Source organism: Staurois parvus, unplaced genomic scaffold (genome assembly GCF_062004578.1).
Source record: "Staurois parvus isolate SC_StPar_1 unplaced genomic scaffold, SC_StPar_1.0 ptg000021l, whole genome shotgun sequence".
Lineage (NCBI taxonomy): Eukaryota > Metazoa > Chordata > Amphibia > Anura > Ranidae > Staurois > Staurois parvus.
Window position 1 is genome coordinate 16,542,742 of NW_028317817.1, and position 26,589 is coordinate 16,569,330.

General features: G+C 46.0%; 1 protein-coding gene across 5 annotated transcripts in view; it reads right to left on the reverse strand.

The window, feature by feature from the left end:
• The window catches only part of KCNH8 (potassium voltage-gated channel subfamily H member 8), a 576,797-nt gene that overhangs the window by 70,324 nt on the left and 479,884 nt on the right, over positions 1 to 26,589 (reverse strand). For all 5 annotated transcript variants that reach the window (XM_089691130.1, XM_089691138.1, XM_089691150.1 and 2 more), the window contains one exon: positions 18,397 to 18,731. In XM_089691130.1, the coding sequence (XP_089547256.1) occupies positions 18,397 to 18,731 (335 nt within the window). The remainder of the gene's footprint in view (positions 1 to 18,396; positions 18,732 to 26,589) is intronic.

The window sequence follows — 26,589 nt, forward strand, 5'->3', positions numbered from 1 at the left end:
AAGGGTGTTTCTAGGCTTCAGAGAGCCTTTATATTAGTGCAGAACACTGTACCTTTAATTTAAATGCCCTTGGAGTCTGCTGGGGAAGAGAAATAATACTGTCAGTCAGTATGACATGCAGATGAGTGCCGTCGATCTTAGAATCACCGCACACTTCACTCATTTGGGCAGTCACGGGGCCAAAACCAGAGTGTGGAGCCACAGTGTGGCGGTGGAGGCAGCAGCAATGGGAGGCCATACAGCACCCTATGACAAAATGGAACCCACCAGCAGTGTGAGGAGACCTGAAAGTGGCACATGGCAGAGTGTGGCGATGGAGACAGCAGCAATGGGAGGCCGTACAGGGACCCATGAGACACTCTAGACCTGGCAGCAGCATGAGGAGGCGGTACAGGGGCCCATGACAGATTACGGGCCTGGCAGCAGCATGAGGAGTCGGTACAGGGGCCCATGGCAGATTATGGGCCTGGCAGCAGCAATGGGAGGCCCGTAATCTGCCAGCACCCTATGACAAAATGGAACCCACCAGCAGTGTGAGGAGACCTGAAAGTGGCACATGGCAGAGTGTGGCGATGGAGACAGCAGCAATGGGAGGCCGTACAGGGACCCATGAGACACTCTGGACCTGGCAGCAGCATGAGGAGGCGGTACAGGGGCCCATGATAGATTACGGGCCTGACAGCAGCATGAGGAGTCGGTACGGGGGCCCATGGCAGATTACGGGCCTGGCAGCAGCAATGGGAGGCCCGTAATCTGCCAGCACCCTATGACAAAATGGAACCCACCAGCAGTGTGAGGAGACCTGAAAGTGGCACATGGCAGAGTGTGGCGATGGAGACAGCAGCAATGGGAGGCCGTACAGGGACCCATGAGACACTCTGGACCTGGCAGCAGCATGAGGAGGCGGTACGGGGGCCCATGGCAGATTACGGGCCTGGCAGCAGCAATGGGAGGCCCGTAATCTGCCAGCACCCTATGACAAAATGGAACCCACCAGCAGTGTGAGGAGACCTGAAAGTGGCACATGGCAGAGTGTGGCGATGGAGACAGCAGCAATGGGAGGCCGTACAGGGACCCATGAGACACTCTGGACCTGGCAGCAGCATGAGGAGGCGGTACAGGGGCCCATGATAGATTACGGGCCTGGCAGCAGCATGAGGAGTCGGTACGGGGGCCCATGGCAGATTACGGGCCTGGCAGCAGCAATGGGAGGCCCGTAATCTGCCAGCACCCTATGACAAAATGGAACCCACCAGCAGTGTGAGGAGACCTAAAAGTGGCACATGGCAGAGTGTGGCGATGGAGACAGCAGCAATGGGAGGCCGTACAGGGACCCATGAGACACTCTGGACCTGGCAGCAGCATGAGGAGGCGGTACGGGGGCCCATGGCAGATTACGGGCCTGGCAGCAGCAATGGGAGGCCCGTAATCTGCCAGCACCCTATGACAAAATGGAACCCACCAGCAGTGTGAGGAGACCTGAAAGTGGCACATAGCAGAGTGTGGCGATGGAGACAGCAGCAATGGGAGGCCGTACAGGGACCCATGAGACACTCTGGACCTGGCAGCAGCATGAGGAGGCGGTACGGGGGCCCATGGCAGATTACGTGCCTGGCAGCAGCAATGGGAGGCCCGTAATCTGCCAGCACCCTATGACAAAATGAAACCCACCAGCAGTGTGAGGAGACCTGAAAGTGGCACATGGCAGAGTGTGGCGATGGAGACAGCAGCAATGGGAGGCCGTACAGGGACCCATGAGACACTCTGGACCTGGCAGCAGCATGAGGAGGCGGTACGGGGGCCCATGGCAGATTACGGGCCTTGCAGCAGCAATGGGAGGCCCGTAATCTGCCAGCACCCTATGACAAAATGGAACCCACCAGCAGTGTGAGGAGACCTGAAAGTGGCACATGGCAGAGTGTGGCGATGGAGACAGCAGCAATGGGAGGCCGTACAGGGACCCATGAGACACTCTGGACCTGGCAGCAGCAAGAGGAGGCGGTACAGGGGCCCATGGCAGAGTGGCGAAGCGTAAGCAGCTTAAACTGAAGGCCATACAGAGGCCTATGTTAAAAATAATAACATGTTTGGGGCATGATTCAAGGCGGATTTAGTCAGTTGTGTCAGGAACTGGTGGTTTGAAATCCAGACTAATCCACGCCTGATTCATTTTCACAAACGTGAGTCTCTCCACACTTTGGGTGGACAGTCGTGTCCTCCGCGGAGTTACAATACCTCCTGCCGCACTAAACACGCGCTCCGATGCCACGCTACTGGCCGGGCATGACAGCCTTTCAAGGGCAAATTCAGCTAGTTGGGGCCAAAGGTCAAGTTTCGTTGCCCAGTAGTCAAGGGGATTGTCTACCTCGGTTGGCAGGGTGCTGTCCAAGTAGGCCCAAGCCTGTTGTTTGAGGTCCTGCTCCAGGTCCATCTGATGCTGCTGCTGCTGCGGCTGGTTAGTAGTTTCCTCACTGCGCTGGTGAAGAAAGCTACTCATCATCGACTGCAGACTGAGGCAGCCGCTGCTGGTGGAGCTGCCACTGCTCCTACCACCCCACCCCTCCCCTGCTGCCATGGCAGCGGAACGCGAGCGCACAGGGCCCACAGTGTCTGAGGATGGACGTTGGCGCAGAAAGGCAGAGACCAACTGACTACATACTGTAGGTGGTTTTATAGTACGTTATTTTGGCCTCCCTCTCAGCAGGTGTGAAAAAGGCCACTATTTTTGAACGGTAGCGAGGGTCCAACAAGGTGGACAGCCAAAAGTCATCCCTCTGTCTGATGGTTATTATTCGGCTGTCGCTACGCAAGCAACCGAGCATGCTATGGGCCATTTGTGCCAAGGAATGCGAGGGACTCCCTGCCTCCATCTCCACAGCATACTGCCACGGTGCGTCTGGGTCCTCTGTCTCCTCCTCCTCCTCCTCTACCAGATGCTCCTGCTCCTCCACTCCTGTCCGCTGAGTGGAAAAACCACCCATTTCACTCAATAATTCCTGAGCACCAATGTCCTCCTCTACCTCCTCCTCTTCTTCCTGTCCTGCCCCCACAGGGGTCATGTGGCGTTGAGATCTGTGCGCCACGTCTACCGCACCCTGACCAGCCATTGTTAACAGCATTTGTTCCAGGACGTGCAACAGAGGAATGACGTCGTTCATCCCATAGTCCTGCCGACTCACGAATAGCGTGGCCTCCTCAAAGGGCCTGAGCAAGCGGCAGGTGTCACGCATGAGCTGCCAATGGCTGACATCTAAGTTACACAGGGGAGTACCTTTATCCGCTTGTAACATCAGGAAATCGGTGATGGCCTTTTGCTGTTCGTAAAGGCGGTCTAACATATGTAGGGTTGAATTCCACCTTGTTGCAACGTCACAGCATGAGGAGTCGGTACGGGGGCCCATGGCAGATTACGGGCCTGGCAGCAGCATGAGGAGGCGGTACAGGGGCCCATGACAGATTACGGGCCTGGCAGCAGCAATGGGAGGCCCGTAATCTGCCAGCACCCTATGACAAAATGGAACCCACCAGCAGTGTGAGGAGACCTGAAAGTGGCACATGGCAGAGTGTGGCGATGGAGACAGCAGCAATGGGAGGCCGTACAGGGACCCATGACAGATTACGGGCCTGGCAGCAGCATGAGGAGGCGGTACAGGGGCCCATGACAGATTACGGGCCTGGCAGCAGCAATGGGAGGCCCGTAATCTGCCAGCACCCTATGACAAAATGGAACCCACCAGCAGTGTGAGGAGACCTGAAAGTGGCACATGGCAGAGTGTGGCGATGGAGACAGCAGCAATGGGAGGCCGTACAGGGACCCATGACAGATTACGGGCCTGGCAGCAGCATGAGGAGGCGGTACAGGGGCCCATGACAGATTACGGGCCTGGCAGCAGCAATGGGAGGCCCGTAATCTGCCAGCACCCTATGACAAAATGGAACCCACCAGCAGTGTGAGGAGACCTGAAAGTGGCACGTGGCAGAGTGTGGCGATGGAGACAGCAGCAATGGGAGGCCGTACAGGGACCCATGACACACTCTGGACCTGGCAGCAGCATGAGGAGGCGGTACAGGGGCCCATGGCAGATTACGGGCCTGGCAGCAGCAATGGGAGGCCCGTAATCTGCCAGCACCCTATGACAAAATGGAACCCACCAGCAGTGTGAGGAGACCTGAAAGTGGCACATGGCAGAGTGTGGCGATGGAGACAGCAGCAATGGGAGGCCGTACAGGGACCCATGACAGATTACGGGCCTGGCAGCAGCATGAGGAGGCGGTACAGGGGACCATGACAGATTACGGGCCTGGCAGCAGCAATGGGAGGCCCGTAATCTGCCAGCACCCTATGACAAAATGGAACCCACCAGCAGTGTGAGGAGACCTGAAAGTGGCACATGGCAGAGTGTGGCGATGGAGACAGCAGCAATGGGAGGCCGTACAGGGACCCATGACACACTCTGGACCTGGCAGCAGCATGAGGAGGCGGTACAGGGGCCCATGGCAGATTACGGGCCTGGCAGCAGCAATGGGAGGCCCGTAATCTGCCAGCACCCTATGACAAAATGGAACCCACCAGCAGTGTGAGGAGACCTGAAAGTGGCACATGGCAGAGTGTGGCGATGGAGACAGCAGCAATGGGAGGCCGTACAGGAACCCATGACACACTCTGGACCTGGCAGCAGCATGAGGAGGCGGTACAGGGGCCCATGGCAGATTACGGGCCTGGCAGCAGCAATGGGAGGCCCGTAATCTGCCAGCACCCTATGACAAAATGGAACCTACCAGTAGTGTGAGGAGACCTGAAAGTGGCACATGGCAGAGTGTGGCGATGGAGACAGCAGCAATGGGAGGCCGTACAGGGACCCATGACACACTCTGGACCTGGCAGCAGCATGAGGAGGCGGTACAGGGGCCCATGGCAGATTACGGGCCTGGCAGCAGCAATGGGAGGCCCGTAATCTGCCAGCACCCTATGACAAAATGGAACCCACCAGCAGTGTGAGGAGACCTGAAAGTGGCACATGGCAGAGTGTGGCAATGGAGACAGCAGCAATGGGAGGCCGTACAGGGACCCATGACAGATTACGGGCCTGGCAGCAGCATGAGAAGGCGGTACAGGGGCCCATGACAGATTACGGGCCTGGCAGCAGCAATGGGAGGCCCGTAATCTGCCAGCACCCTATGACAAAATGGAACCCACCAGCAGTGTGAGGAGACCTGAAAGTGGCACATGGCAGAGTGTGGCGATGGAGACAGCAGCAATGGGAGGCCGTACAGGGACCCATGACACACTCTGGACCTGGCAGCAGCATGAGGAGGCGGTACAGGGGCCCATGGCAGATTACGGGCCTGGCAGCAGCAATGGGAGGCCCGTAATCTGCCAGCACCCTATGACAAAATGGAACCTACCAGTAGTGTGAGGAGACCTGAAAGTGGCACATGGCAGAGTGTGGCGATGGAGACAGCAGCAATGGGAGGCCGTACAGGGACCCATGACACACTCTGGACCTGGCAGCAGCATGAGGAGGCGGTACAGGGGCCCATGGCAGATTACGGGCCTGGCAGCAGCAATGGGAGGCCCGTAATCTGCCAGCACCCTATGACAAAATGGAACCCACCAGCAGTGTGAGGAGACCTGAAAGTGGCACATGGCAGAGTGTGGCAATGGTGACAGCAGCAATGGGAGGCCGTACAGGGACCCATGACAGATTACGGGCCTGGCAGCAGCATGAGAAGGCGGTACAGGGGCCCATGACAGATTACGGGCCTGGCAGCAGCAATGGGAGGCCCGTAATCTGCCAGCACCCTATGACAAAATGGAACCCACCAGCAGTGTGAGGAGACCTGAAAGTGGCACATGGCAGAGTGTGGCGATGGAGACAGCAGCAATGGGAGGCCGTACAGGGACCCATGACACACTCTGGACCTGGCAGCAGCATGAGGAGGCGGTACAGGGGCCCATGGCAGATTACGGGCCTGGCAGCAGCAATGGGAGGCCCGTAATCTGCCAGCACCCTATGACAAAATGGAACCTACCAGTAGTGTGAGGAGACCTGAAAGTGGCACATGGCAGAGTGTGGCGATGGAGACAGCAGCAATGGGAGGCCGTACAGGGACCCATGACACACTCTGGACCTGGCAGCAGCATGAGGAGGCGGTACAGGGGCCCATGGCAGATTACGGGCCTGGCAGCAGCAATGGGAGGCCCGCAATCTGCCAGCACCCTATGACAAAATGGAACCCACCAGCAGTGTGAGGAGACCTGAAAGTGGCACATGGCAGAGTGTGGCAATGGAGACAGCAGCAATGGGAGGCCGTACAGGGACCCATGACAGATTACGGGCCTGGCAGCAGCATGAGAAGGCGGTACAGGGGCCCATGACAGATTACGGGCCTGGCAGCAGCAATGGGAGGCCCGTAATCTGCCAGCACCCTATGACAAAATGGAACCCACCAGCAGTGTGAGGAGACCTGAAAGTGGCACATGGCAGAGTGTGGCGATGGAGACAGCAGCAATGGGAGGCCGTACAGGAACCCATGACACACTCTGGACCTGGCAGCAGCATGAGGAGGCGGTACAGGGGCCCATGGCAGATTACGGGCCTGGCAGCAGCAATGGGAGGCCCGTAATCTGCCAGCACCCTATGACAAAATGGAACCTACCAGTAGTGTGAGGAGACCTGAAAGTGGCACATGGCAGAGTGTGGCGATGGAGACAGCAGCAATGGGAGGCCGTACAGGGACCCATGACACACTCTGGACCTGGCAGCAGCATGAGGAGGCGGTACAGGGGCCCATGGCAGATTACGGGCCTGGCAGCAGCAATGGGAGGCCCGTAATCTGCCAGCACCCTATGACAAAATGGAACCCACCAGCAGTGTGAGGAGACCTGAAAGTGGCACATGGCAGAGTGTGGCAATGGAGACAGCAGCAATGGGAGGCCGTACAGGGACCCATGACAGATTACGGGCCTGGCAGCAGCATGAGAAGGCGGTACAGGGGCCCATGACAGATTACGGGCCTGGCAGCAGCAATGGGAGGCCCGTAATCTGCCAGCACCCTATGACAAAATGGAACCCACCAGCAGTGTGAGGAGACCTGAAAGTGGCACATGGCAGAGTGTGGCGATGGAGACAGCAGCAATGGGAGGCCGTACAGGGACCCATGACACACTCTGGACCTGGCAGCAGCATGAGGAGGCGGTACAGGGGCCCATGGCAGATTACGGGCCTGGCAGCAGCAATGGGAGGCCCGTAATCTGCCAGCACCCTATGACAAAATGGAACCTACCAGTAGTGTGAGGAGACCTGAAAGTGGCACATGGCAGAGTGTGGCGATGGAGACAGCAGCAATGGGAGGCCGTACAGGGACCCATGACACACTCTGGACCTGGCAGCAGCATGAGGAGGCGGTACAGGGGCCCATGGCAGATTACGGGCCTGGCAGCAGCAATGGGAGGCCCGTAATCTGCCAGCACCCTATGACAAAATGGAACCCACCAGCAGTGTGAGGAGACCTGAAAGTGGCACATGGCAGAGTGTGGCAATGGTGACAGCAGCAATGGGAGGCCGTACAGGGACCCATGACAGATTACGGGCCTGGCAGCAGCATGAGAAGGCGGTACAGGGGCCCATGACAGATTACGGGCCTGGCAGCAGCAATGGGAGGCCCGTAATCTGCCAGCACCCTATGACAAAATGGAACCCACCAGCAGTGTGAGGAGACCTGAAAGTGGCACATGGCAGAGTGTGGCGATGGAGACAGCAGCAATGGGAGGCCGTACAGGGACCCATGACACACTCTGGACCTGGCAGCAGCATGAGGAGGCGGTACAGGGGCCCATGGCAGATTACGGGCCTGGCAGCAGCAATGGGAGGCCCGTAATCTGCCAGCACCCTATGACAAAATGGAACCTACCAGTAGTGTGAGGAGACCTGAAAGTGGCACATGGCAGAGTGTGGCGATGGAGACAGCAGCAATGGGAGGCCGTACAGGGACCCATGACACACTCTGGACCTGGCAGCAGCATGAGGAGGCGGTACAGGGGCCCATGGCAGATTACGGGCCTGGCAGCAGCAATGGGAGGCCCGCAATCTGCCAGCACCCTATGACAAAATGGAACCCACCAGCAGTGTGAGGAGACCTGAAAGTGGCACATGGCAGAGTGTGGCAATGGAGACAGCAGCAATGGGAGGCCGTACAGGGACCCATGACAGATTACGGGCCTGGCAGCAGCATGAGAAGGCGGTACAGGGGCCCATGACAGATTACGGGCCTGGCAGCAGCAATGGGAGGCCCGTAATCTGCCAGCACCCTATGACAAAATGGAACCCACCAGCAGTGTGAGGAGACCTGAAAGTGGCACATGGCAGAGTGTGGCGATGGAGACAGCAGCAATGGGAGGCCGTACAGGGACCCATGACACACTCTGGACCTGGCAGCAGCATGAGGAGGCGGTACAGGGGCCCATGACAGATTACGGGCCTGGCAGCAGCAATGGGAGGCCCGTAATCTGCCAGCACCCTATGACAAAATGGAACCCACCAGCAGTGTGAGGAGACCTGAAAGTGGCACATGGCAGAGTGTGGCGATGGAGACATGGGCCCCCTGGCCACGCTTGACTTTCTGGCCACATAGTCGACATACGGCTACGTTTACTTCCTCGGGCGGCTTTACGAAAAATTGCCACACCGCCGAGTAGGAAACTTTGCCCCCGCTACTCCTCACTGGCTGACTGCTACTTCCTCCGTGCACACCGGCACCACTACTGGCCATGGTGGTAGGCTGCAGTGGAGCTGGTGCTCTACTCCGTGGCCGTTTGCCTCCACTGACACTGCTGCGACCCTGCTGCCTCCTGGGCAACCCACCGACTGTTTTGCTCGCTGCTAAGCTGGCACCCTCTTCTCCTGATGATGCGGAAGCAATAGCCTGATGACGACGAGGCTGCCAAGTGCGATCAGCCTCATCATCATCAATTAGGGTCTCCGCCTCACTACTAGCCCCCTCGGCTGCGTGTGGGTCAGGAGACAGACCTGTCTCTAGACCGGCTACCGAGCCACTCTCCTCGCCAGTACTTCTTCGCCTGGCTGCTGAAGAGGCGGATGTCTCCCCCCGTTCCTGACCGCCCTCTGTTAGCTCTTCCTCACTGTACAGTGGGGCTGAGCCCACAGCATGCGATACTTCGCTTGGTGAGGGAACACCAAAGGACAGGGGCAGGTAGAGGACATGTGATTTCAGTGGGCTTGCTCCCGGGCCATGCCAACTAACGGTTGTGTCTGATGTACCCACCGACCGTTGGCTGTAGGTGTCAGAGGTGACCTGGGAAGAGGAAGACGACCGAGCCAACCAATCGATGACGGCAGGGTTGTCGGTGGAGACACGACCGCTGGATGAAACCGGGAGCACTGGCCTCTGGCTGCGACTAGTGCTGCCTCAACCCCTTCCTCTGCTGCCACGTCTGCTCGCTCCTGAAACATTGCCTCCTCTGCCACTCCTCTGCGTGTTGTCTGACATACTCTTTAATTCAACGATTCTGTGTCCCTGAGTAACGATTCTGTGTCCCTGAGTAACAATTCTGTGTCTGTCCCTGAGTAACAATTCTGTGTCCCTCAGTAACAATTCTGTGTCCCTCAGTAACAATTCTGTGTCTGTCCCTGAGTAACAATTCTGTGTCCCTCAGTAACAATTCTGTGTCCCTCAGTAACAATTCTGTGTCCCTCAGTAACAATTCTGTGTCTGTCCCTGAGTAACAATTCTGTGTCCCTGAGTAACAGTTCTGTGTCCCTGAGTAACAATTCTGTGTCCCTGAGTAACGATTCTGTGTCCCTGAGTAACGATTCTGTGTCCCTGAGTAACAATTCTGTGTCCCTGAGTAACAATTCTGTGTCTGTCCCTGAGTAACAATTCTGTGTCCCTGAGTAACAATTCTGTGTCTTTCCCTGAGTAACAATTCTGTGTCCCTGAGTAACAATTCTGTGTCTGTCCCTGAGTAACAATTCTGTGTCCCTGAGTAACAATTCTGTGTCTTTCCCTGAGTAACAATTCTGTGTCCCTGAGTAACAATTCTGTGTCCCTCAGTAACAATTCTGTGTCCCTCAGTAACAATTCTGTGTCCCTCAGTAACAGTTCTGTGTCCCTGAGTAACAATTCTGTGTCCCTGAGTAACAGTTCTGTGTCCCTGAGTAACAATTCTGTGTCCCTGAGTAACAATTCTGTGTCCCTCAGTAACAATTCTGTGTCCCTCAGTAACAATTCTGTGTCTGTCCCTGAGTAACAATTCTGTGTCCCTCAGTAACAATTCTGTGTCCCTCAGTAACAATTCTGTGTCCCTCAGTAACAATTCTGTGTCTGTCCCTCAGTAACAATTCTGTGTCCCTGAGTAACAGTTCTGTGTCCCTGAGTAACAATTCTGTGTCCCTGAGTAACAGTTCTGTGTCCCTGAGTAACAATTCTGTGTCCCTGAGTAACAATTCTGTGTCCCTCAGTAACAATTCTGTGTCCCTCAGTAACAATTCTGTGTCCCTCAGTAACAATTCTGTGTCTGTCCCTGAGTAACAATTCTGTGTCCCTCAGTAACAATTCTGTGTCCCTCAGTAACAATTCTGTGTCCCTCAGTAACAATTCTGTGTCCCTCAGTAACAATTCTGTGTCTGTCCTTGAGTAACAATTCTGTGTCCCTCAGTAACAATTCTGTGTTTCTCAGTAACAATTCTGTGTCTGTCCCTGAGTAACAATTCTGTGTCCCTGAGTAACAGTTCTGTGTCCCTGAGTAACAATTCTGTGTCCCTGAGTAACAGTTCTGTGTCCCTGAGTAACAATTCTGTGTCCCTCAGTAACAATTCTGTGTCCCTGAGTAACAATTCTGTGTCCCTCAGTAACAATTCTGTGTCCCTGAGTAACAATTCTGTGTCCCTCAGTAACAATTCTGTGTCTGTCCCTGAGTAACAATTCTGTGTCCCTCAGTAACAATTCTGTGTCCCTCAGTAACAATTCTGCGTCCCTCAGTAACATTTCTGTGTCTGTCCCTGAGTAACAATTCTGTGTCCCTGAGTAACAGTTCTGTGTCCCTGAGTAACAATTCTGTGTCCCTGAGTAACAGTTCTGTGTCCCTCAGTAACAATTCTGTGTCCCTGAGTAACAATTCTGTGTCCCTCAGTAACAATTCTGTGTCCCTCAGTAACAATTCTGTGTCTGTCCCTGAGTAACAATTCTGTGTCCCTCAGTAACAATTCTGTGTCTGTCCCTGAGTAACAATTCTGTGTCCCTGAGTAACAGTTCTGTGTCCCTGAGTAACAATTCTGTGTGCCCAAGTAACAGTTCTGTGTCCCTGAGTAACAATTCTATGTCCCTGAGTAACAATTCTGTGTCCCTCAGTAACAATTCTGTGTCCCTCAGTAACAATTCTGTGTCCCTCAGTAACAATTCTTTGTCTGTCCCTGAGTAACAATTCTGTGTCCCTCAGTAACAATTCTGTGTCAATCAGTAACAATTCTGTGTCCCTGAGTAACAGTTCTGTGTCCCTGAGTAACAATTCTGTGTCCCTCAGTAACAATTCTGTGTCCCTGAGTAACAATTCTGTGTCCCTCAGTAACAATTCTGTGTCCCTGAGTAACAATTCTGTGTCCCTCAGTAACAATTCTGTGTCTGTCCCTGAGTAACAATTCTGTGTCCCTCAGTAACAATTCTGTGTCCCTCAGTAACAATTCTGTGTCTGTCCCTGAGTAACAATTCTGTGTCCCTCAGTAACAATTCTGTGTCCCTCAGTAACAATTCTGCGTCCCTCAGTAACAATTCTGTGTCTGTCCCTGAGTAACAATTCTGTGTCCCTGAGTAACAGTTCTGTGTCCCTGAGTAACAATTCTGTGTCCCTGAGTAACAGTTCTGTGTCCCTGAGTAACAATTCTGTGTCCCTGAGTAACAATTCTGTGTCCCTCAGTAACAATTCTGTGTCTGTCCCTGAGTAACAATTCTGTGTCCCTCAGTAACAATTCTGTGTCCCTCAGTAACAATTCTGTGTCCCTCAGTAACAATTCTGTGTCTGTCCCTGAGTAACAATTCTGTGTCCCTGAGTAACAGTTCTGTGTCCCTGAGTAACAATTCTGTGTGCCCGAGTAACAGTTCTGTGTCCCTGAGTAACAATTCTATGTCCCTGAGTAACAATTCTGTGTCCCTCAGTAACAATGCTGTGTCCCTCAGTAACAATTCTGTGTCCCTCAGTAACAATTCTGTGTCTGTCCCTGAGTAACAATTCTGTGTCCCTCAGTAACAATTCTGTGTCCCTCAGTAACAATTCTGTGTCCCTCAGTAACAATTCTGTGTCTGTCCCTGAGTAACAATTCTGTGTCCCTCAGTAACAATTCTGTGTCCCTCAGTAACAATTCTGTGTCCCTCAGTAACAATTCTGTGTCTGTCCCTGAGTAACAATTCTGTGTCCCTGAGTAACAGTTCTGTGTCCCTGAGTAACAATTCTGTGTCCCTGAGTAACAGTTCTGTGTCCCTGAGTAACAATTCTGTGTCCCTGAGTAACAATTCTGTGTCCCTCAGTAACAATTCTGTGTCCCTGAGTAACAATTCTGTGTCCCTCAGTAACAATTCTGTGTCTGTCCCTGAGTAACAATTCTGTGTCCCTCAGTAACAATTCTGTGTCCCTCAGTAACAATTCTGTGTCTGTCCCTGAGTAACAATTCTGTGTCCCTGAGTAACGATTCTGTGTCCCTGAGTAACAATTCTGTGTCCCTGAGTAACAGTGCTGTGTCCCTGTGTAACAATTCTGTGTCCCTGAGTAACAATTCTGTGTCCCTGAGTAACAATTCTGTGTCCCTCAGTAACAATTCTGTGTCCCTCAGTAACAATTCTGTGTCCCTCAGTAACAATTCTGTGTCTGTCCCTGAGTAACAATTCTGTGTCCCTGAGTAACAGTTCTGTGTCCCTGAGTAACAATTCTGTGTCCCTGAGTAACAATTCTGTGTCCCTAAGTAACGATTCTGTGGCCCTAAAGTCTCTTTGGCCCTAACTCTGTCCCTAATACAGAGAGGTCTGTCTCTCTTGAATGACCGGAGGCTAATGGAGAATTCTAAGATGGCCGCAATTTATAGCTCGACCATTACACAGTGCTGGCTGGCTGGCTGCTGATTGGCTAATGCGATCACATGTCATGAATGAATGCATTATGGGTCAGCACGCCTTCCCAGAGATCCCCGCTCCGTTGCCACACATGTCGCCGCCATTTTTGGAAAATTTCGATTCGCACATCCGAAGTCTGCTAATTTTCGGATTCGGATTTTTCCTAATCTTCGAAACGAATTCCACTTTGCCAAGTTCGATTCGCTCATCTCTACTTACTGTACATGCCACCTGGCTGCATTATGGTAATAAATGATGTTTAAGGGTCTAATTGGGTGTTAAAGTTCATCTTCAGGCAAAAGACTTAAGTAATAAGCAAACATGTTAAAAGATAAACTTGTCATAATGTGAGAATGAATAGTTGCCTCTGTCAAGGTTTATATTATATAACCTTGAAAAAATTATTATCATCTAATTTTGTAGAGTATAACATGCCATTCTATGTCTTGTTAAACATATTGCATTTAGATTCATAATATTAGTGAGTAGGTAAAGAAGACCAATTAAATAATATTTCATAGTTCATTTCTTAATAGAAGTAAAGAAAGATAATAAAGGTAGTAAGTGGAAAGAAAGAGAGATAAGTATTAAAAAGAATGCTCCAAGATCTCATGCGTCCCTTGAACGTATCGTATTCATGGGTCCAACGTATTATCAAATTTGGTTTGATTCATTTTAATTATGCTGGTGAGTTTTTCATTAACCATAATCCAATTTAGTTTTTGTTTAAAGTTACATAGGACATTAATCTTTTTATATTTTTTGGGATGTCACTTTCAAAATGATTGAAACATTAGGTTTCTAGTGACCTAGATATACAGTAACTGAGCAAATTAAGTAAAAATTTCTGATCCAAAATCTAATTATTTTGAGACACTGACAATATATAAGCAAAGCAATAGTATCTGAAGCAGTAAGATTCATTTTTGGGGCACCATTTTTTTCTATTGCAATGATGACAAAGGTGTTGAGGAGAGATATGTGTGTGGGCAGCAGGGTGGACACAGGCTTTAGCTATTATTAGCTGTGTTTATTTTTAAGAGTTAATTTTTTTCATAATGAACATTGTTATATCTTAAATTTAAATGGCTCAAATTTCAGCTCTGTTTATAATCACCTCATAGAACCTAACAAATAATTAGATAAACAAATAAATAGATTAACCGCTTCCCAACTGCCCTATAGCAGAAATACTGCATTGAATTTCCAGGTAGGGGGCGCACGCGAGTCACACGTGCCCTACCCATGCCGCCATTTGCTGCCGCGGCTGTCAATCACCGGGTCCCAGCCGGTGATTACCCGCCAGCGGCCAGTGATTACCGAGCATCTCCGATGGGCAGGAGGACTGTTTTGTTTACTAACAGTTCTCCTCCCTGTCAGCTTGGGCACACTGCTTTTGGATGGCTGTGCACAGCCATCCAAAGCAGTGTGCTTACAGTGAAGCACACAGACACAGCCCCCTAGTAAAACACTCCCTGCACACAGTTAACCTCTGATCGCCCCTCATGTTAACCCTTCCTGCCCAGTGCAATTAGTACAGTGTCAGTGCATTTTTTCGCACTGAACACTGTGTTGGTGTCACTGGGGATGTCAGTGACACCAAGTCAGTTCCCCCCAGTGTCAGAATGTCCGCTGCAGTCCCGCTATAAGTCGCTGCTTGCTACCATTACTATTACAGAAAAAATTCCAGTACCTATACTGCCATTTGTAAATGCTATAACTTTCAGGTAAACCAATTAATTTACATGTATTGGGATTTTTTAGCAAAGACAGGTAGCAAAATACATTTTGGCCTAAATTTATGATGAAATTTGATTTTTTTTAATTTTTACTGGACATGTTTAATAGCAAAAAGTAAAAAATATTGTTTTTTTTTCAAAATTGTTGGTCTTTTTTTTTTATAGCGCAAAAAATAAAAACACTCAGCAATCAAATGCCCCCAAAAGAAAGCTCAATTTGTGGGAAAAAAAGGACGTAAATTTCATTTGGGTGCAGATTTGCATGACACCGCAATTGTAAGTTAAAGTAACGCAGTGCAGTAACAAAAAAAATGGCCTGGTCAGGTAGGGGGGTAAATCCTCAGGAGGGCAAGTGGTTGTGCTGTCAAAGGATGTAAGTAATATCATTAACCTTGCCTGTCCTGCAAAATATAAATCCTTTGGCAGGTAAAACAGCTCAGTCTCAACCCTTGCAGTATCAAGCTGAATAGAGAGTGAAGAGAGGGCTAGAGTAGTTCAGAACTGCATCGGAGATATGTTGACCTGGGAGATTAGCAACACTTCCTATTTGTTTAAATGTTTCATATGCATATGTCTAATAGAGTCAGAAGGATCTTAAACCAACATTTTTGTAACAGAAAAGATTCTTGTTTTTTTCAAATACAGATGAGCGGATTTGAGAAAATCTGCTACGCTGGCAGTCTTTCAAAAATGCAGTATCAGATCTTTATACTATGCTGTACCATGAAATTATATTATAAAAAGGATCCTTCAGGGCCTGTGGGCTTTCATAGCACGTAGATAAACTGGTAAGAAGTGCAAAGAACCTGTTACCAGTTCACATAAGATTTAAGGGAGATACTAAAGCAATCTGCAGATTGGATGCTTTTTTAGATTTTTTTAATATTTGCAGATCTGCTGGCTTGGTAAATCTCAATTCAGGTACATATTTTCTAGTTATATTGCAACTTTCAAGGTATACCAAGACTAGAAGTACTCTTTTTTAGAATTTTTTTTTGGAGTAAATAGTCTGTTTAGATCATTCATGATTAATGATTTTTTTGAATAAGCATAACAATCTAAGCTTATTAAAAACTGGGAATTTTATGAGTAGGCAAGTTACAAAGGAGGCAATGCTGAAGCTACCAATAGCTTTCAAGGTCACCCACGGTGACACTTATTCCTGTAGGCAATATAGTAACCTGAAATAATTAACTAGAGATTTAATACCACTCCTGTGCTATCCTCTGTTGCACTTCTTTCATTGACAGTCTAGTCCCAATATACCATCAATGATGTTACCAATTGCTGAACTTATGCAACTGTGTAACTGTTAGAGATAGTCAGTCATATAACAAAATCCCAGGAGAGGACAACTGCCATCTCATCAGGTTTATTACTTTTAGACAGCTTTTTTACTGCTAGTTGCTGCAATCAAGAGGGCTGGTGTATTACATTAGGACACTTTGCCTGCCTTGCCTCAGGCCAAATATTTCAGAAGTCCCCAGATGAAAATTTAATTAACGTCTGGCTTAGTGAATAGCAGGAAAAAATGAATGAGGTTACACAGTTAACATAAGTGTTAATGTGATTCCTGTGTTCTGTTATATGATGTGCTCTGGGAGGTGCTAATAACTGCCTTCTAAATCAAAGCTCATCAGATTTAAAGATCAGTATAATCAGGTTGTGGTTATTGGAATTAGAGAAAGGTGTTCAAAGACTAAAATAATACAGGATTGATTTACTAAGAAAATGAGCTCTGTATTAAAAAAAAAAAAAAAAATCTAAATGTTGATCCTTAAAGAGGACCACGCAACATATCTATTGTTATCCTAAAGTTAACTTTTACCTTAAACTTCCTTGAAATTAATTATTATACAGTCTAACGTTACTTGTTTTTTTCTTATAGCAAACCAGCAAAGTCCTGTATCTCTGCACTGCAAATAGAAGTATATTTCAGCATTATTGAGGTGCCAGAATGATAATTTCAGATGCTTAGGTAACATCAACAGTTCCCCAATGGCAACACAAGCCTTTATAACAGCGATGCTGGACTCCCAGTCACATGACTTTCAATGCAACTCAGTATTCCCCAGACTTTTCATCAAAACAGCAAGCTTAAAAAGTGCAGAGCTTAGGAATTGGTCAGCAGATTTTTTAATTCAGAAAAGCATGTCTTTGCATACAGGTTGCAACAGTAGATAATTGCAATCTTTATCCAATGTGAGCACTACCAAGGCAACCTATTCAGATCAAAATTTGCTTTAAGAAGCACAGGCACATGTGTGGGATATTGGGTTTACTGCATATGTCCAGGAGGAGGAGATTCAGACACTTTCTAGTATGGCACCTGCATTACTCAGTGGACGGGTGAGAAAACAACTGCAGTCTTTCGGCCACATGAAGTATGCAGGGGATGTGGAAAAATATAATTTTGAGGAATCCGGCTTTATTTTCCACGGTATGCATTTATTAATATAGCACATTAGCTGTTGTTCTGCCTAAGCACATGCATGCTAAGTAACGTGTAAGTGTAGAACTTACAGGTATATATTAGCCCTCCGAGATCACAGTGCTCCCTTTGACAATGCCTTTGTTTTCATCTACAGAAGGGCAAAAAATGTATTTTGTAGACTGAGATGATGGCTCAGAGATTACACAGTTGTGTAATTTCTGATTCCTGTGCAGTTCTTGGCTGTGTTCACAAATGGCTAACACAGATTATCACCTTACTGCAGCCTCTCACATTGTTACCTACAACAAAGTTGAAATGCTATAATTTGGTCACTGAAAAAAGAAGGAAATGCTTTCACCTGCCGGCAGGAAGCTGATGACATCATCTCAGTCTAGGAAAAGTAGCTTAATTGCAGCTCAATTTGAATTTAAAAGATAAAAGGTAAAAATTTTCTGAAAAATCATACTGTTTGTATACAGAGTAAAATCAGATTTAAATAAATATAACTTCAAATAGTAAACATATCATCCTCCTAATGCTGCCTCTCAGATTGGTACCTACTACAAAGTTAAATGCTGTAATCTGAACACTGGAGAAAAGAGGAAAAGCTTTCTCCTGCATGCAGGAAACTGATGACATCATTTCAGCCTAGGCAAAGTCACTTATTTACAGTGACAAGGATAATGTAAATGATAAAAGGTAGAGCTTTTCTGAAAAATTATTCTGTTGCTGTATACAGTAAAATCAGGTCTGACAAAAAATAACTTAAAATGGTAGAATATTTTGAGGAATTCACAGAATGTTGTTAAAATATAACATCTGTATAGGCACCTCTTTATTTTATTAGTTTGGAAGGGAGCACCCTTTCAGCCAGGCTTTACCCTTTACAAGTCATTAATTTGTTACAAATGCTTTTTAATCTTCATAGGGTCCCTTTTCTTATATGCTAAGATACAAATGACTTTTTATATGTGCCATTTGGAGTTGGGGTAGTGAGTTTTAATATTTTTAGACATCAGCAATCATTTGAAAATGTTTAGTAATGTAAAGCCAGCCTGTTATAAATTAAAATATAGGCTGAAATATATGTTATGGAAGAAGTACCTGGGACTTAAATCCGGAGGTCCTAGGCTTGTAACTGTTGGAAGGTTAAGCCTTAAATTCTTATCCCATCTTCCACTGTTAAGGTATGATTCAGTTTCGATCCTTGTTTTTGCAGAGTTAAGATTTGAAGATTTCATTGGTGACTTGTATGGGGCATTTCCAGAGAATGGTTTCAGATTAATCCCCAGAGAGCTGTTTGAAGATTTTTTGTACTTTGTGTTCCTTGTACGTATAGTAGATGGAGATGAGGGCTCGTCTTCCCCTGTGTCTTCATCATCATCTTCCACGATGGATGACAGCCTTTTATTTACACTGCCATTTCCCCTGGGTTCTGTCTGAAAAACAAAACATTCAAAGACTTTGGTTGGTTTAATTGACTATCATTGTGTTTTATGGCGTCATGTTCCTCAATGATTTGATGCTAGTATTGAAGAAGCACAGTCAACATAGGCAATACAATTAATTTCTTATGCTGAATACTCATGTTACAGTTGTCACACAATAGGATGGTCATTCATTCTTACCTGGCAAAACTTCTACTCACAGCCTGCTACGACAGGCTGTGTATTTTCTGTGTTATACACAATACAGATACAAAAAAAAAATAGATTTCCCTGAAAACTATCAATGCAATATTATTTATGTGCAATTATTTAAGCACATTAGCATTACAAATAAAAACACTGCATGTTACGGCTAGGTAAAACAGAAAACAGGAAATATAATTTCTGACAGGAAACCCCACCTTGTAAAATATAATCATGAGCAGGGGCGGACTGACCATTTGGTAACTCAGGCGCTGCCCGAGGGCCCGGGGTCAGTAGGGGGCCCCATGAGATGCCCCTGGTACCTTTTTCATAGGCTTTTTTGAGTTTGGGCAAGGACACAGGGGCCCCATGATCCCCTATTGCCCGGGTGCCCCATGAGTTGTCAGTCCGCCCCTGATCATGAGATGATCAGACTACAACAGCAAAACAAGACACCTTAAACCTGGATTGTAATATTTTAGGGCAAATTAAAAATGAAATATACTTTTTAGCATATTACTGTGAGTAATTACAATGTGTTTGCAATACATTTTTCAGTTTAATGTACAAGGGGCGTTCAAGTCAAACTGCGACTTTTGAGTTTATATAATAAAAGTACAAATTTCAAGGAGTGGAAACTGAATTTATTTTTCGACATACTCGCTTACTACATTTATACAGTTATCCTAGCATTTAACTAATACTTTGATAGCTTCGGAATAGAAATATTTGTTAGTACATCTGAACCATCCTAGTACAGCATGCTTCACTTCATCATGATTGTGTTTACCGTTCCCACATAAAGATTTGTCTCTTGTGCAGTTTCATGGTTATCCAGGATAAGGCATTCCACATGTTAAATAGTCATAGGAACTGACAGGTACAGCCATCTTTGAAACATTTACACCAATCAAATGTCTTACTGAGGCTGTCATCACCATATTGTGCTTGAAGTCTGCTGTAGATATCCATGGGTATTGTGCCTAGGTTCATAAGAAACTTCATCACCACACGGTGTTCCTTGCACATACTAACACTGTTGTCTGCCATCTTGATTAATGGTCTCTAGATGGGCAAGTGGCCCGCTTATCATTAATAGGACACACTTGCCAATTACTACTGCCTGTAGTACTGCCACACTAGCATCCCATTTTATAACTGTAAAATTAAAAGTTCTGGGTTGACTTGAACGTCCCTCATAAATACAAGAATGCTACAATTTTAGTATATTTTACTGTATCTGGAAGCACTGATACTGATTCCCATTTCAAAGGAATAAACCACTACTAGTACCAGTGTTGATCTTTTATTTAGGAGCAATAGACTTCAGATTGTGTATTAGCATTGACTTTAGATTTGAATTTATTGCACTACTATAAATTTACGACAAGTATTGACCTATTATGGTTAAATAAAGAAAATATCACTAGGGTATATAAAACATCATTTTCTTCAAATGACCTGTATAAATATTTTCAGACAATCACAGATAAAAAAATAAGGTCAAAGTTTGACAATATTACCATTTGGCTGTGTTGCCAGATATAAACCCCATTAATATTTACTGCCAGATTATACCATTAATTCTAAATGAGAGCAGTATCCCTATGTGAAAGTAATAAAATGCAGATACAATATAGAATAACCTCTTGATGGCTGACAAGATCACTGCATTTTTATACAAATTTTAATTAAAATGAAAGTGAAATGTTCACTATCACAAAAGCAGAGAAGTAGGAACCATACGTTAGATACTCAGAAAATTTTAAATATCACATAATCAAAACAATAAATAATTTCTGTTTTTAGCAAGTATATAATTTATGATTGGTAAGAACAGCAATTGTAATATATATTTACATATTCAAGTATATTTACTGCAGAAATTGTGAAAGTACTAGTAATACTGGTCCTTCCTTCTTATTTTCCTTTTGTCCATGGTTTGAGTAATGTACTCAGGTAATAAATATTTTTATCTGTTAGTAAATTTTGCATTTTTTTCTTTCCATTGCTAAAACTTGTAATTCTTTAGTTACCAAGTTCCTCAGGGTAGCCTTAGGACAATCTTGTTTGCCAAACCTTGTTTGCCAGTTCCCAAAGAGTATGGTTTGCCCAACCCTGCATTTCTGTTCATAGCTATTTCAGTTTGATTGGTTTATTTTAGAACTTCACTAATGCTGCTAGTGATAAGCTTCAGATTCGGGTTGAACATGATTTCAACCATTATCCAACCTAGGCAAAAAATTTGGCATTCTTTGGCCAGTTTCCATTTCTGAACCTCCAAATGATGCTTGTGTAATACTACCCCCCCCCCCCCACACTAGTTGACATTACAGATCACTGGCTGCCCTTGTTGGTGGCTCCTGTTCAGGCACAGATCTTTGGCGGTAACATCAATTACCAAATATGGTCATGATCATATTGGGTCAATGACATCACTCAGGATCCCTGTTAACTTGTTTGCACACAAAGCCAGAGGGGATGTGTCATTTGTGATGGGAGTAGTGGTAGGTGATGATAGTTGGATGCTGTGGGTCATTTTGGCAGCAGGTAAACAATATCAGTGGTGCTCATTACTGACATAGATCTTTACCATTGAATGATGTGATTAACATTTGATTTACATGGTGGAATTTTGTTTATTCATGTACTTAATTACTTTTTGTTTATCATTTGCATTTTTTTGTGAATGAGTTTGTTGCTTTGTAGTGGAGGGAACAGGTATCTTGTAAACAAATTGTATTGCAAAACTGAAACAAATAACTTATTCTCCTGCCAATAACTTGCATCTATAAATAAATATAAATCCCTAAGTGATATAACAAAATAATAATTAGATGGCTGATTCAATAATATAAAATATTAATCAGTGTGAACGTTCATGCACAGTAAAGCATTCCTTAAATAGCATGGTCAAATAAATTCCTCCAAATGGCAATCCAATGGTGCAATGACTAAAAAATTCCCACCACCAATATTATTTTTCTAAGTGTACAATAATCTTTAATCCAAGGTAACTACCACCACTTCTACAGGAAAATCGCACTCACCAAATGTGCATGTCTATGTCACAACAAGATTAAGCAAGATTACACAAACACAGTTTGTATTAATTCCAAAGATCTTCCAGGCAGGTGCAGTCCATTTAAGGATTCAGTCAAGCTGGCCATACCCTGTTAATTTTTTTCTTAATTAAAAAATAAAGAAATAGATTCCTTCATCCAGGCTAACAGGCAACAAAGGATGTTGTTTAAGAGGGAGCTAACAGAGCCACCCACAAGGCTGATTGTGTCCAGATTAATAGAAACCAGAAGAAATTTGCACAGTGTATGGGCAGCTTAACTAAAGGTTAAGGTTTAAAAGTTTACAATCACACACACAATCAGTTTTTATTACTTATTAATTGCTTTTTTAACATTTTCTTGTGAATAAAATAAACAGATATGGGAAGTGGTGCATGGCAAGTCTCCAGATCCCCATGCATCAATTTCTTGAACTGATCTCCCTGTGATTAATTCTCTAAGGGGCAGGTCTTTAATTTTTCACAGAGTAATTCAATAAAAGGATGGGACATAACTCACCCTTTTGGATAGAGTAAGGAAAAGTTATAACCATGGTCAGGTTTTTTTCCATCTGTGTCTCATTTCTATTCCTTTCCTGTATTCTGTTCCTATTTCTGTATTGATGTGTGTTGTAATTGTACCGTCTCCCTTTTTACTGTAAAGCACTGCACAAAGAGTTGCACTATATTGTTATTATTGTGTGCCATCAACTTTAGTCTAATTCCTAGTGACTTGATGAACAAGAGCTCTAAAAAGAAGTTGGCTTTATGTTAGTCTGGTGAGATCCTCCATTGTCATCCCCACAGCTGTAGTCAATGTGTCCAGCCACCTAGTATTCAGTCTCCCTCTTCACCTGGTTCCTTCAATCTTCCCAAACATTATTTTCTTCTCCAGTGATCTCACTCTTCTGACAATGTGACCAAAATATGACAGGCGCAACTTCATCATTTGGGCTTCTAGTGACATAGCCAATTTGATCTCTTCCAAAATCAATCTATTAGTTCTATGGGCTGTCCATGACACACATAAAATCCTTCTTCAGCACAAAATCTCAAATGAGTCAATCTTCTTTCTATCCTGTTTCCGTTCAACTTTCACAACCATAATTGACAACTGAGAAAATTAGTGGATGGACGAGTCTGGTCTTTGCTTTCGGTGTAATTCCATTGTGTATGAATCCTTTGTTCAGTGTCTTCATTGTGTAGCTACCAAGTGCTATTCTTCAAACTATTTCCTCATTGCGAGTTACTTCCTTATTTATGAGAGAGCTCAGGAGATTAAAATACTTTACAACTTCTATTCTGTCACTATAAAGCTCAAAATGTTCATAATTTTATGGGTTCATAATCTTTGCCTTTTTTATATTCAATTCTAATCCAGTGTTATGACTTTCAATTTGTTACTGGCGCTGCATACATCCTGTATAATAATAATAATAATCTGTGTCTCATTGGGGAAATTTCCCTTCTAAACAACACAAAGAGGTTGATTTACTAAAACTAGAGTGCAAAATCTTGTGCAGCTGTGCATGATAGCCAATCAGCTTTTAACTTCAGCTTGTTCAATTAAAGCGGAGCTCCACCCAAAGGGGGACGTTCTACTTTAATGCACTGTCCCCCGCTCCCCGTTAAGGATTGGCACCTTTGGGAGAGGGTACCCGAATTTGACAGGTACCCGCTCCCACTTTCGCTGCGATCGGCTAAGGTGGTCGGAAGCAGAAGTTATCCTCCCCCGTCCCTCCCCGTAATCTTCTGAGACACATGACAGGTCCCAGAGACTTCAGGACCATTCACAAAGTGCAGCAAAACTCGTGCATGAGCAGTGGGTACCCGGCTGTGAAGCTGCAAGCTGTCACAGCCGGGTGCACACACTGCCGGCACCAGGGAGAGAAGATGGCTGGTGAAACCAGCCATGGTGAGGACACCGCTGGATTGTGGGACAGGTAAGTGTCTGTCATATAAATGTCAACAGCTACAGTTTTTGTAGCTGCTGACTTTCATTTTTTTTTTAAATCAGCTGGAAATCCGCTTTAAGCTTTGACAAAAATGCACAGATACACCAGATTTTGCACTCTCCAATTTTAGTAAATCAACCCCAAAGGTTCCAACCCAGATGGGTTCACTTTGCTTTATTAAAAGACCTTCTCCTACATGTTAGCAACTCCGTTTATAAAAGAATTCAACCCAGTCCATGATAGACATTATTTTCTCTCGACATTCTTAAAGCAACCATCACCATTGTACCTAAGGAAGAGAAAGGCATCTACACAATGTGCCAGTTTTCTCCCAATATCCCTCTTGAATGTTGATCTAAAATTCTTTACTAAATTCTGGCAAATATAATGCTACCAATAGTTCAAAGAATAATACATCAGGTAGGCTTTGTCCTGAACAGGGAAGCAAGCAATAACGCCACCAGAGCTCTCAATATCATCCAGAAGGCCCATCTTGCTTCTATCACCACCATTTTCCATTTACCTGATGCTGGAAAAGCACTCAAATGTGTAGACTGGACCCAAGAACATGGGACATGACTTCAAACTAGCAGAAGGGAAGTTCAAAACTAATCTTAGAAAGTATTATTTTACTGAAACACCCTCGAAAGATTATATTTTGTAGAATAAACACCTCAAGGTATTTTTAAGAGGCAAAGTTGTCAATTTAATAAGATATTTTTCACATAAAGCATGTTAATTTACTTGACAATGGGGTTGATATATAAAAGACAAATAGACTGTGCAAATGCAGTTGCTCCAGAGCTAAGTAAATGAGGAGAAGCTCTGCTGACTTTCATCATCCAATCACCAGCAAGCAAAAATCCTCTTTTTTATTTTCCTTGTGTGTGATTGGGTATTCTTTGCAGAATGAAGCTTCATCTCATTTTCTAAGCTTTGGAGCAATTGCACTGTGCACAGTCTATTTGCATTTATTAAATAAACCACATTGTATCTTCTGTATCACAAAAATCCACAAATGTTATAAAAATCAATGTACTGTAATACTCACCTCTTTAAGAGTGGTCAGGGAATATAGTTTAGTGTACCATCAGCTATAGCAATCCCTATCATTATAAGCAAAGCAAGTCTAGCCTATCGGTATGTGGCTACCCAAAGAAATGCCCTTTTCACTAGCCAGGATGTACAGTAGGCTAAATAAAGAATGAACAAAAGAGTTCATGTGGTTCCAGGACTGCAGTTGTACATAAGGGATGGCTGGGACCGGTGTTTTACAGGAACATAGTCAATGAGACATGGAGATAGGTCAGTTTAGGTGGCAGGCAGATACGTGGTCAGTAAACAGGCTAAGGATCAGTCAAGGCAGCAGGTAGAAATGTGACCAATAAACAGGCCAGGGTCAGTCATGCAGCAAACAGAGGCAACACTGCACTGGTGTGGCAGTGAACAGGAACAATGTTGCTGGCTGAACTGGCTCACTGTACTGATGTAGTGGTGATCAGGGACACTTTTATTTGGCTGCACTGGCTCTAATGACACTGGCATTTGTGTGGCTAGGAATCAGGAACTTTGCCACTGGTTGCACTGGTCTGTGACACTGATTTGGATGCAATCAGGAACACTGTTGATTGTTTATATTGGTCTGGTGAGACTATAGTGGTGGCGAGTGGGGACACTGTTGATGGCTGCACTAGTCTGGTGACATTGGGACTGGTATGTCAGCAATCAGGGACACTGTTGTTGACTTTATTAGTTTGGATCACTGGTACTGGTGTGGTGGTGATCAGAAACACTATTGCTGGCTGCTGGTGTGGCAGTGATAAGGGACACTTTTGCTGGCTTACATTGGTCTGGTTACACTGGAACTCATATGGCAGTGATCAGGAACACTAGACTTGTTACACTGGGGCTTATGTGGCAGTAATCAGGAACACCAATGCTGGCTGCACAGGTCTGGTGATACTGGGGCTTTTATGGCAGTGATCAGGAACACCTATGCTGGCTGCACAGGTCTGGTGACACTGGGGCTTTTGTGGCAGTGATTAGGAACACTGTTGTTGGCTGCACTGGTCTGGTGGCACTGGGACTGGTGTGTGCATTTAGGAAGACTTGTTATGCCTTTAAATGGTTTCATGACCCTGTACAGGTCAGGAGGTGAACAGGAACACTGTTGATGGCTTTCTCACTGTGAGAGAAAACAGAGCAACATGCAGCCTTAGTTTACAAGTCTGATTGCTGTGATTGGTAACAGCAATAACATGGTACAGGGCCAATTTCACTGGCCCTGTACCCCGATCTGTAATCTGTGGTATCCAAATGATACAGCAATCACAGTGTGCAATGTTGCATGCCCTAGAGGGCACACACAAGCAGTGGGAGCAGAAGGATGTTTTATTATGCCCTCCTGCTCCTAGCAGTGAATCATTTGTTTAAATAAAGTGGCCAGACAGAAGGTGGTTAAACTGGCAGATGTCCACCTGGAAAAAATTGGCAAAGAGGTATAAACGCTCACTTTTGATACATTTTCTGAATGTGGCTAAATGTTATATCCCCCTCTATTGATAATCATACTATCCCTTCACTTTGTATTTAGTAAAGTGAATGAGATCAAAGCCATAGTCTCCCCAAACCTTAGGGGGAGAACAATTTC